The sequence below is a fragment of the Pongo abelii genome, chromosome 5 (genome assembly GCF_028885655.2).
Source record: "Pongo abelii isolate AG06213 chromosome 5, NHGRI_mPonAbe1-v2.0_pri, whole genome shotgun sequence".
NCBI lineage: Eukaryota > Metazoa > Chordata > Mammalia > Primates > Hominidae > Pongo > Pongo abelii.
In genome coordinates, this window is record NC_071990.2 from 168,429,266 (window position 1) to 168,442,298 (window position 13,033).

The 13,033-nt window shown below is 49.4% G+C and overlaps 1 protein-coding gene across 4 annotated transcripts in view; it reads right to left on the reverse strand.

Moving 5' to 3' along the window:
- The window catches only part of RPS6KA2 (ribosomal protein S6 kinase A2), a 443,982-nt gene that overhangs the window by 11,254 nt on the left and 419,695 nt on the right, over positions 1–13,033 (reverse strand). For all 4 annotated transcript variants that reach the window (XM_024248014.3, XM_054558435.2, XM_002817573.6 and 1 more), the window contains 4 exons: positions 8,631–8,720; positions 6,671–6,829; positions 3,676–3,837; positions 280–356 (listed from right to left, as the gene is read on the reverse strand). In XM_024248014.3, the coding sequence (XP_024103782.3) occupies positions 280–356; positions 3,676–3,837; positions 6,671–6,829; positions 8,631–8,720 (488 nt within the window). The remainder of the gene's footprint in view (positions 1–279; positions 357–3,675; positions 3,838–6,670; positions 6,830–8,630; positions 8,721–13,033) is intronic.

Consider the following 13,033-nt stretch of genomic DNA (forward strand, 5'->3'; position numbering starts at 1 on the left):
GAGAATGGGGACTATGCCGGCAAAAGACTTGGACGTTTTGTTCATGAGCTGAGTTTAAAGAAAATGGGTGGCTACATTTCTTGTCCTTGTTGTTCAGTTGTCCTGAGGGCCTAAGGAAGTCTGCGAGTGTTCACTCAAGGCCTGGGAGTGTTTGCATATGCGTTGGGTTTGCCCACATGCGCACACTAGGACAGGGCTGGCCCTGGTCCCCTGACAGATCAGCCACTGAGGCTGCTGCCCTGTGTCTCCTCCTGACACCTGTTTGAGGTGACTGCTTACCCTGCCAGCATGGTGTACAACAGGATTCCCAAACTCCAGATGTCACACGCCGCATCATAGCCTTGACGCTTCAGGACCTAGGAGGGAACGACAGGACACCGGCACGCCCTTCACTAAGGACATTCAGATTGACAGCACATTTCTCCAGTGGCATCCTATGCCGGCAAGCTGGGGACCAGGAGGAGGGCGGCGGCGCTGTGTCTTCGGTGTGACCGCTGTTTCTGAAGGCAAAGCCAACCCTAAGGTACTGCAGTGAGACTCCTCCCAGGCCAGCCACATGGTAAACCAGTACTCTTGCCAGACACATGACAGACAGACTGAAAAGGAGGGCCTTAATTTTTAAGGCAGAAGGATTTTTCTGTTATGGTAAAATATGTATAACATAAAATTGACCATCAAAGCCCTTTTTAAGTGCACAGTTTAGTAGCATTAAGCCCATTTACATTGTGGTGCCAACATCACCACCATCCATCCATAGAGCATTTTCACCTTCCCAAACTGAAACTCTGTCCCCATTAAACAACAACTCCCTGTCCCCCAGCCCCCAACACCTACCCTTCTACTGTCCGTCTGTATGAATCTGACTCCTCCAGGGACCTCATACGAGTGGAATTATGCAATGTTTGTCTTTTTGTGACTGGCGAATTTCACTTAGTATAACACCCTAAGCTTCCTCCAGGTGTCAGAAGTTCCTTCCTTCTGCAGGCTGGACAATGTTCTGCTGTGTGTGCATGCCACGTTTTGCTTACCCATTCATCTACCGAGGGACACTGACGTGGGTTCTACCTTTCAGCTGTTGTGAATAGTGCTGCTATGAACCTGGGTGGACACATGTCTCTTTGAGTCCCTGCCTTCAATTCTTTTGGGTACATACCCAGAAGTTCCATTCTGGGCTACATGATAACGTTTAATTTTTTTGAAGAACTGTTAAAGCAGGAAAACTTGTATGCATCCTAGGATTACATACTTCAGTAGAGGGCAATCCTCTGATATAGTTACAGTTGAATAACAACAAAGGAAGCCACATCGGTGCTCATGGATTACTGCAGATGATTGGATTTAGCGTTAAATATCGAGTCAGGAGAGCTTGGCTCAATTTCCTTAGAGATGAGAGCAAGGAGCCTGTCCTTTCCTCTCTGTATCGCTGCTACCATGTGTGAGCCTGCACCATGGAGGGGACCAGCCAGCACATGCTGAATGAAGGTGGTGCTCACAGTGCAAGCCTCACTTCCTAATCCGTCAGCGGGGTGACCTTCAGAAGTCACTTACACACATGGAGCCTGTGCTTTCTGAATCTGTGAAACATGGTTAATAGATTATACCCGCCTACTTCGTATGGTGGATGAGAGTGAAAGTAAAAAAAAGTTGGTAAAAGTGCTTTGTAAATGGCAAAGCAATATCACAACCTAGGGCATTCTATAATCAATAAAGTCAATATTGTGGGAGACCAGAATATGCCACCCCAAAATATGCTGCATAGGCATGAGGGGTGCTGAGCTGAAGATACATAAGAAGCAGCAGATGCAGGAGAGCTCTGTGTCCTCCATTTGTCTAAAATCAGGACATGGATTAAGACAAAAGGTACCTACCCCCCACCAGAGAGGACAAAGGCTTCCCCTAGGGACAGCTTTGGACCCATGTGGTCCCACATGGGACCAGCCTCCATTGGCCAGCCCTGCACCTCCCCAAGCTGCAGCCTCTGGAGATCCTAACCCTCTTCCTTTGTCTTGCCAGGTATCTAAAAATTCTCTGTTCTTTGTTGAAGATGCCACGTAGGCTGGATTCAAAGCCACCTCTGCCAGAAAGACTCATTCCCTGGGCATCTCGCATGCATAAGTGAGAAGATGTGTGTTAATAAACTTCTTTTTCTCTTGTTAATCTGTCTTTTGTTACAGGGGTCTGGTCCAGCTAAGAACTTATGAGGGATGAGGAAAACATGATTTTCCTCCCCTGTAATATTATCAATATTAATATTGATTAAGTAAGGCATGAACAGAGGCTTATAACCTGGTTACTTTTATTTTTTTTTAATTTTTATTTTTTGAGATGGAGTCCTGCTCTTTCAACCAGGCTGGAGTGCAGTGGCACGATCTCGGCTCACTGCAACCTCCGCCTCCCGGGTTCAAGCAATTCTCCTGCCTCAGCCTCCCGAGTAGCTGGGACTATGGGCACACACCACCACACCTGGCTAATTTTTGTATTTTTAGTACAGACAGGGTTTCACCATATTGGCTAGGCTGGTCTCCAACTCCTGACCTCAGGTGATCCACCTGCCTCAGCCTCCCAAAGTGCTGGGATTACAGGCGTGAGCCACCACACCCAGCCAAACTTGGTTATTTTTAAAGGGGCCACAGGTTGCTCAAGTGTCCGGATGACCCCTGCATAACCTAAAACAGCCTCTCAGTCCAGCCCCTGGCTGCACGTCCGTTCATGTCACAGCACGCAGAAGCATCTTTGCCATGGACCAGTGGCCCTGGGTGACGTCTTAAACAACTCCAAGACCCACCACGAGATGCCAGGCGCCTCAGGCCCGGCTGCTCGCTTGACTCCCCTCCCATCAGAGCAGCTCTGGTCCAGTTCCATCAAGAACACGCGGGATCCACACAGACTCTGAAGTCCGCCTTCCTTCCCAGTTCCCTCCTCCCCTGTCCCATCAGCAACATCAGCCACAGCCCTTCCCTTCCTCTCTTTACCACTGGCTCAGGTTCAGTGGCTTTTCTCAAAGGCAAGAAATTGGGCTTAGATTTATAAACACATCCTTGACTTCAGAACCTAATGGAACTTGTTCCCGGGAGACGTGAAAAGAGAGAAGTTCACCAGGTGCCTTGCTAGCGGCTCTGAGCGGGGCTGGGAGCAGACACAGACACTGAACAACGTGAGCTTTCAATGGCAAATCAACCCGGAGCCCTGCGGTTCTCAATCTGACAGCTGCTGACTTGCTGCTGTCGGGGAACCAATCTGGAGTGAGAATTGGGGTGCAGAGGAAATCTGTAAACTTAGTTGCTCCCTGCGCTGTGACGGATCCATTTCCCATCCTAGGTGAACCGCAGCTCTGCATCCTGGTTGTATAAGGAGACTACTGCATCATCTCTCTAACTTGGAAGAAATATGCAGATTTCATCCAAATTGTCTACAGAAGACAATTTTACATAAAAATGTTACTGCTGAAAAGTTTTTTCAAATGGGAAAATGAGAATGATAAGAACAACTATGTTTAAGCAAGATTGGCCCCTGGCTCAAGAGACCGAAGGTTCTCATTTCTGTTTCCCAACACCACTGCCGACGCGGCTCAAGCCGCCTCTGACGTCCCCGCTGTCCAGCGGCTCTGCAGTGGGAGGGGGCAGAGCCTCTCTTTGCAGATAGAGGGACCTGGGTCTGCAGTCGGGGAATGCTCACCTCCGGGGCCACGAAATTGGCTGTGTAGCAGGGCGTCATGAGCAGCCCGTTCCCCGCGCGCAGCTGCTTGGCAAAGCCGAAGTCGCAGACTCGGATGGATTCTGGGCTCCCCGACTCATCCCTGTAGAGGATGTTACTCGGCTTCAGGTCTCGATGAACAACCTGCAAGACAGAAGGCATGGTGCCTACTTGGGGGCCGAGGACTGAGCAGGAGAGGGAGGGCAGGTGCATTTGGAGGGGAGGGTGCATTTGGGAACTGTCTTCCCAGCAGGTCCTGCAAGCAGGCAACAGGCCAGCAGTGTCAACAGCTGCAGTCTTCTCCAGAGGGCCCCCTACCTTTTCCCGTTCTCCTGTGGTGGTCACTCACATCTGAGCCCCTGGTGTCACCTGCTTTTACAGTGAATGAATATTTGAGTAAATAAGTGAGCACCTCTCCAAGATGAGGCCGCAGCTTACTGGAGCTGTCACATAAAAGGAAATGTGGTGAGCTCTGGTGATAGGAATGAAAAGCATTTTAAAGATGATATTCATTCAATAACTACTCCCTGTGTGCCCACCCCCATGCACTGTCAGGTGTTGGAGCAGCACCAGCGAGCGGCACAGATCAGGCACCTGCTGTCTCGGGCACACCAACTCGTGGGGGAGACGGACCGGGGCCACGCGATCGTGCAGTCACTCTGTAATCATGCTCTGAGGCCTCCCATGGAGGACTGCGCTGGCTGCAATGATGGTGGGGCCAGCACACCTCAAAGCAAAGCAGCTATTTAGGGCACAAAGCAATGTGTTCTGAGGGGACAGAGGGCCATTGTGAGGACATGTGGCGTGCCTTTGTACAGCTTGGATCCTGAACGTCTCAATTGTCCTAATAAAATCCAGTGGGATGATGTAGAAGGGAATTAAAGGGACACACTCCAGCAGTCAGGCCTGGTTTACAGAGGTCCTGAGGGCAAGGAAATCAAAGACTGTGGCTTTACTTCCCTTATCTCCCCTCATTAAATACGAGCAGATCTGCAGAAAACATCATCCAAAGGGCTTCCCCTGAGTTTGACTGTACTGGGAAAACCTGGAAGTGCTTAATGCTCAAGACCACTGGGTGACCAAACAGAAAAGACCCAGTGTGTGGTCCTGGAAGAATATTCCCGTTTGGAGATGACTGCATTCTGAAGGCTCAGGACTATGCACACAGCTGGCTAAGACCGTATTTCCTGCTTCAGGAGAAACACTGGGAAGAGATGGCGCACAGAGGAAACGTGTGATACGGTGCAGCCGCCTCCCTGTGAGGCCAGGGCTGGGACCAAGAGCACTGCCTGGAACCAGAGAGCCAGGGTCCAACCCCACTGGCCACCTACTCATGTGTGACCTTGGGCAAGATACTCAAACTCCTGTGCCCCTCGCCTGCACAGTGGGTGTGATCTAGGGTTAGGGAGTCAGTGAATGAAGAGCTTGAAGTGCAGCCTGGATCACGGTGAGGCCCATGTGAACCTCAGGCATCACCGTCATCCCTGCCTCAGCGTCCCTGCGCTCCGGTTAATGAATTCTTTACCCATTGCAAGTAACGAAAATTCTCAATTTCTTTTGATTAAGGCCAAAGTATTTTTTTGGCTAAAGTTGGTAAAAATGATTTTAGACCCTCAAAGGGTAGCAGAGTCAGCCACCCCAAAATATGCTGCTTTGGCGTAAGGATTATTTTGAGCTGAAAACAACTGAAAAGATGCAGATATAAGCAAAGCTCTCTGCCCTCCCCTTCTTTACCTAAAAGGAGGATATAAATGGGTAAAGGTGTCCCTCCTGTCCTCTCTGCCTGGAAGGACAGAAGGGAAACTCTAGACCCTTACAGCCTGGAGAAGCCTCCAGAATAATCTCTATAACAAATGTTCCTAACTAGCCCTCATCTTCTGTTAGTTTCCCATAGACTTAGCTTCCCACAGTTTGCTGCCCTAGAAACACAGTCCTTTTTCTTTGTCTTCTTTAAAAATTATTACTCTTTTTAAAATTTAAAAAATTTTAAAATTTGAGATAGAGTTTTGCTCTATCGTCCAGGCTGAAGTGCAGTGGTGTGATCTTGGCTCATTGCAACCTCTGCCTCCCAGGTTCAAGCGATTCTCATGCCTCCGCCTCCTGAGTAGCTGGGATTACAGGTGCCTGCCACCACACCTGGCTAATTTTTGTATTTTCAGTAGAGACAGGGTTTTGCCATGTTGGCCAGGCTGGTCTCGAATTCCTGACCTCAGGTGATCCACCTGCCTCAGCCTCCCAAAGTGCTGGGATTACAGGTGTGAGCCACTGCAACTGGCAAATTTATTGTTCTTTTGTTAAAATGCTATATAAGCTCAAGTTCTAACAGCTCCTTGGAGTTATTCATGGCTGGGTGCTCCCATGTGTATGTGAGATGCACGTTAATAAACTTCTGTTTTTCTCTTGTTAACCAGTCTTTGGCCAGTCTTGTTTATAGGGCCTCCACCGAAGAACTAAGATGGGCAGAGGGAAAAAAGAATTTTTCTTTTCTTTTTTTTTTGAGATGGAGTCTCGTCCTGTCACGCAGGCTGGAGTGCAATGGTGCTATCTCAGCTCACTGCAAGCTCCACCTCCTGGGTTGAAATGATTCTCCTGCCTCAGCCTCCTGAGTAGCTAGGATTACAGGTGTGTGCCATCATGCCCAGCTAATTTTTTTTGTCGTTGTAGTTATTTTTAGTAGAGATGGGGTTTCACCATGTTGGCTAGGCTGGTCTCGAACTCCTGACCTTGTGATCCGCCCGCCTTGGCCTCTCAAAGTGCTGGGATTACAGGCATGAGCCACCGCGCCCAGCCGGGAAAAGAGAATTTTTCTTCCCTTGCACTGTCACTGAGCCTCCAGACGCAAGAGGGACGACGGTGGCACGGAAGGAATTCCAGGACAATCTGCGTTCTCAGCTCTTGAACCCATAAACCCTTGTGGTTTTGGTTCCTGCCCTGAAGCTCCCTCCTCCCCGACGGCTGCCCCAGGCATGGCTCCTACCCCCTGGGAATGGAGGTAGTCCATGGTCTTGGTGATGGTGCACAGGACGTCACTGGCCTCGCGCTCCGAGAAGTATCTCTGCCGGAGGATGCGGTCCAGGAGCTCCCCACCGCGCATCAGCTCCATTACCAGGTACACGAACTTGCCATCGTCATAGACCTGCGGAGTGGAGAAGGGGCGCACAGGGGCCTCAGGGACGCGCACGTCACCGCGGCTGGTTGCTGTGAAAGAGCAATTACTCCAGAGGGGACAGGAGAGGGAAGTCAGAGGGGAGAGGCTGGGACCACAGGATCCTATGGGAGTGCAAACAAGGCTTCTGCAGGGAAGAAGCAAACGGCCATTCCTGTCATACCCCATGTGCTCTTTTTAGGAAAAAAATGGCTTTAATAATCCGCTGCTAAGCAGAGACTGAGTAAGGACATACGAGATGGGCGTGTCCTTAGCTGAGATGAATGGCTTCATGACTCTGCCAGGAGATATTTGTTATTTGTTTATTTATTATTATTATTATTTTTTGAGATGGAGTCTCGCTCTGTTACCCAGGCTGAAGTGCAATGGCGCCATCTCAGCTCACTGCAACCTCCAGCTCCTGGGTTCAAGCGATTCTCCTGCCTCAGCCTCCCGAGTAGCTGGGATTATAGGTGCACGTCACCATGCCCAGCTAATTTTTGTATTTTTAATAGAGACAGGGTTTCACCATGTTGGCCAAGCTGGACTCAAACTCCTGACCTCAAGTGATCTGCCTGCCTCGGCCTCCCAAAGTGCTGGGATTACAGGCGTGAGCCACAGTGCCTGGCCTGCCAGGAGGCTAAGAAATGCAAATGTTGGCAAACCACCTTGCAAGAGCAGGGCCTCAGGGCAGTGCTTTTCAAACTGTAACGTGCATCCAATCCAATCTTGGGGATCTTGCTAAAATGCATGTTCTGGTCCTGCAGCCTGTGGTGGGGCCTGGCCCTCCGCATTTCTAACCAGCTTCCCATGATGTCTGTGCTGCTACCACATGGACAGCACTGGGTGGCCAGGCGCTGGGAGCGCAGAGAGGCTAGGCAGAGTCTAGGGCGAAGTTACGTATCAGAGCCGTGCTGTTGCTTCAGAGGAGCAATAGAAAAAGATAGTTTTCTCCATACTGGCTTTTATCTCATGAACTAAATAAAAACAATATGCTCTGACTATTCTTTTTATTTTTTGATTTTTTGAGATGGAGTCTCTCTCAGTTGCCCAGGCTGGAGTGCAATGGTGTAATCTCGGTTCAGTGCAACCTCTACCTCCCAGGTTCAAGCAATTCTCCTGCCTCAGCCTCCCAAGTAGCTGGGATTACAGGTGTGTGCCACCACACCCGGCTAATTTTGTATTTTTAGTAGAGATGGGGTTTCACCATGTTGACCAGAGCTGGTCTCAAAGTGATCTGCCTTCAGGAGACCTCAAGTTATCTGCCTGCCTACGCCTCCCAAAGTGCTGGGATTACAGGTGTGAGCCACCGCACCTGGCCTGTTCTGGCTATTCTTATGCCAGGCTTGCATGTTAAGACCGTTTGCACACAGCAATCACTATGCATGAGGGAAACTGAGGTAGCCCAATATCCTGTGACTCTAGGTTCATAATGTTAGAATCAGTTTGGAGTTGGAGCATGAGGAGGAAAATTGTCTCCTCTCTGTGCTCCCAGATCCCAAACCCTGCACCCCATGGGCCTCTATGAGAGACTCCACCTGTGGACTGTAATTCACACAAGCCCTCTCTTCCTGTTTTACTCGCTCCCTCCATGACTGGGCGGTGGCTGTCAAAAAGACTTGAGTACACAGTCCAGCAAGTCAGCTCCAAGTGACTGAGATATGTGGGTGGTGGAAACCAGCTGAGACAGGCATGAGATGTGAGAAAGCTTGCTCTGAGTGAATGGGAGCTTTTTTGTGTCAGTTGAAGAAACAGAAGGAAGTGGAGGTGCTGCTGCACGGGGACCACTCACATCCTTGAGGGTGATGATGTTCGGGTGCTGGCCGTATCGCAGGAGGATCTCAATCTCTTCCGAGGGGTCTCTCTTGCTCTTATCGATGATCTGGAACAAACACAGCACATGGCAGTGAGGGGTCTACTTTAGGCTTCTGGGTGGTATCTGCTGGTGGACCATTGAGTTTGGATAAAGTCTGGCCCCAGGTGGCCCAATCACTACAATCTCACACCCGACCAAGGGATAACCTGAGATTGCCTGGAAATTCATGGCAAGTCCTTTCTTTGACAACTAGCGTAAGATTTACATCTAAAAGAGGAGTACAGGCTGGGCAAGGTGGCTCATGCCTATAATCCCAGCACTTTGGGAGGCCGAGGTGGGCAGGTAGCTTGAGGTCAGGAGTTTAAGACCAGCCAGCTTGGCTACCATGACAAAACCTGGTCTCTACTAAAAATACAAATATTAGCCAGACATGGTGGTGCGTGCCTGTAATCCCAGCTACTCAGGAGGCTGAGGAATGAGAATCACTTGAACCTGGGAGGCAGAAGTTGCAGGGAGCTGAGATAATGCCACTGCACTCCAGCCTGGGTGACAGAGCGAGACTCTGTCTCAAAAAAAAAAAAAAAAAAAAAAAAAGAGTACAAGACTTCAGACATGAATTTTAAGGTGTTATAAGGTTGGGTGGAGACATATGTGTAGGGAGCTCATGCAAGTGCCACCAAATAATAGACTGTGTCCCACCCTCACAGTGGGCACCATCCACAACAAGCCTCCAGCCACTGTGCACCTCCTGCGTTGTTCCGGGAATTACAAACCAGCCACAAAATGAGGTGAGGCGCATGGCTCTCACCAAGAGATGCTGGGGATGGTGCGCAGCAGGCCAGACCTGCCTTGTTGTTTAGACATATGCAAGCTCCCCTCCCCCGCCCAGCATCTGTATCCGATGTCTTAGGATAACAGATAAAGTTGCTTCAACCCCATGGAGACATATGGTTTCTGAGGACAGGGTGTTGGGATTTAAGCCTACCTTGGAGACAGGAAGTCACTGTTGGCCCCTGGTGGCTAATTCCTCTGGAGGTGCCTAAGTCCCGCCCTTGCCGCCCCTGCTGTGGGGACAGGACCAGTGGGAGGAGGGCACGCCACTCATGGGAAATTGGCAACATGTATTTTGCAAACACTCAGAGCAGAAGAAAAGCGATTGGAAACACCTTCCTAACCATGATTTGTACTATTCTCACATTAGTTCAACCTAATTTTAAAATAGTCTCTATTTGGAGAATGTGCAGTCATTTTACTACTAGAATATAAGGGTGATTTGCTTTTAAATTCTATCATGTCAAAGTCTCTAGGCAGAGCTTTGCATAAAACTCTATTTCTTTAATTTTTTTTTTTTTTAGAGACAGGGTCTCACTCTGTTGCCTAGGTTGGAATACAGTGGTGCAAGCATAGCTCACTGCAATATCAAACCCCTGGGCTCAAGCGATCCTCCTGCCTCAGCCTCCAGAGTAACTAGGACTACAGAGGTGTGTGCCACCCCACTCAGCTAATTTTTAAATTCTTTGTAGAGATGGGGTCTTGCTGTGTTGTCCAGGCTGGTCTTGAACTCCTGGCTTCAAGTGATCCTCCTGCCTCAGCCTCCCAAAGTGCTGAGATTACAGGCATGAGCAACTACACCTGGCTATTTCTTTACTTTAGAGAACTCAACACTTGGGTAGCATTTGACTCACTGCTCGTAATCTGTCCCCTAGGCACCCTTCCTCCACTCCCCGTCACCATTAGAAAAAATCACCATAGTGCCAGTTCTCACCCCATTATAAAGGATGCTCTGCCACGGCCACCATTCAGCTCTGACTGCATCAGTGGCCCATGATCTGTGAGTCCTAATAGCTTGCGTTGTAAACAGGCAGAAGAGTTAGGGTCCCTTTCTGGACACAAAATTTCTCTCCTGCTGCTGCATTGAATTCTACTGAAGTTTTAGCTAGGACACTAGGACTATTTCTATTGCCAACATAAATGCATCATTCTCAAGTACAGACTTTTAAAACAATCATTCAAGGAGGGGTGGGGGACGTTCCCTAACGTGCCACAGCCTAAGCAGGTCCTGGGAGGCTGATCCTGCACTGCTTGTAGGGAAGCTGGCTGTCAGGTACCCAAACTCCTCTGCTCCCGGCTGCCTGTGGGTATCCCGTCTATCGGGGCCAGGATCCTGTCTTTGCAATTGGAGAAGGTTAAAATACATTTATAAATTTATAAAAATATTCAGTAGAAGATTTTTTTGCAAATATGATTTCATGATAAAGGGATGTGTTCTTAGCATGAATCTGTTTTATCACTCTCACAATGGAACAAGATGCAGAGTAAACAAGAAAGTGGAAGCTTTTTCTCCACCGCCAGGGACCGTCTTTAAGATACAAGGAGTAAAAAAGGCCGACGCGAGCAGGTGCATCCTACGCCATCCCTTGTTTTAAAAATGGAGAGAAGAATGCAGATAGACACATCCATTTCCTTGTGGGTGCATAAAATAACCCTGGAAGGAAGGAGGAAACATTTAATTGCCTTGCCTTCCTGTGAGGAGGGGAACAGGGTGCCTGGGGGGCCATGGGTGGGAGGGAGACCTTGCTGTATCCACATGAATTTTTAAAAATTTTGAACCACAAGAATATATTGTCTATTCAAAATATGAAATAAAGAATTCCAAAATTTCAGCTTACTATTTTGTAAGCTGAAATTGGAGGACAATGTGACTATTATTTTAAAGAATCTGGGACTACAGATGGCTGCCCTATCAACCCTAGTATCTATTTTATTTCTATGTGTTCTTTTGTTGTGAGTCTTCAGAAAAATTCTGACTTACAATGATAAGTATTTGTAAACTGTTTTCAAAGACAGATTACCTTAAACTCTTGCTTCCTTTAAAAACTATCTTAAATTGTAATAAAAGCTAGCATGTATGTGCACATATGAGGTACAACGGATTTCAACCCATCGGAGCCAGTGTCCTGGTCATTTGCTAGAATCTGATACACATTTGAGCATGCATGTTGAGCATTACATTTTAAACATACTAGTTACGCCTTTCAAAATCATTTAATTGCTTGGTGGAACCCCCAAAGCACCTCTGTCAACAACCAAACACCACACACCAGCTGTTCTCTGAGGTGGCATTTGGGGAAATGGAGGAAAATGAAAGAAGCTCCCAGGCCCAGGTCCTGTGGGGGCAGGAGCTTATCTGGAGGAGACTCCAAGGGGCCCACGAGTGCTGCTGTTTCTCACCGCAGGGTAGAGCCAGTGGTCTTTCAGCAAACATCTGGTTTGCTTCCGAGGGGAAGTCATGTTTGCTGTCTCAGGCGAGAACACTGCTGAGGGTGTGGGTGGCTTGGCCTGTGGCCATGTCACTTGCTGGTACCTGAACGTGGGTGTCTGCAGGCTCAGCTCCCATGGAGGGCTGGAGAGGGGAGGAAGGCATTGCTCCCGGGGAGGCCACGTGCCGCGTGGTTGGCGGCCCAGCCGCTGAGCCAGTCTGACCCCCAGCTGAGACCTGGCCTCCCTGTCCACTCCCTGTGGGGTTGCAGGAGCTCCCTGCGCCTCTCTGCACCTAGCTTTCTTCAACTGCAAAAACTAGAAAACACCAGGCACTCCTCTGGCTCACTGTTAAGATTCAACAAATTAATATGAATCGATCCCTTCATACTCTCCCTGGTACACAGAAAGCACTTGGTACAAGTGAGTTATTCCTATTACAGAGATAAAATAGAATTACCCTGACGCCGCCAGGCAAGGGACCAAGCAGCTGTGACCTGCCACATTTACAGCCCTGAAATGCCGCTTTCGGTCCTGTCTCTGAATCCTCACTGCGAGTCAGTGCCATGAAGCAGTGTGATGTTCAAAACTAATGTCAGCAGTAGAGCGTGTTTCAGTCACAGCCCCAGGAAAAAAAAAATCAGATGTCACACCAACTGGGTCAACCCAGAGGGCTTAATTAAAGGATCGTTTGCAAAAGAGTAGAGTGGCTGGAGGGTCAGTGGCCGGCCAGCAAGGCACAATGTAATGCCTTGGGGGTAGTCCTGGCTCTCAATGCCAAAGAGCTGCGCAGGGTGAGTCACGGGACCAGAAGGGGCTGCGTGGGGTGGGGAGGGTGAGTCACGGGACCAGAAGGGGCTGCGTGGGGTGGGAAGGTGCGCCCTGACAGGGGCTGTGGGCAGAAAGGCCTCGGCCCGACACTTCTCTCCCCACCCTTGCCCTGTGGTGTCTGTCATCTCGCACTAGCAGAACTGCCCGGAAACCAGAGGCATGGAAGCGGTCCCTAACAGCCTCCTGGCCTCCCAGCCTCTGAGGCACAGGGCAGCGAGGAGGGTGGGTTTGCATGGGAAATGGCGCTCCCCGTCCTGGAAGGGAAGTCCCACAGACCAGGGTCTCCTGCC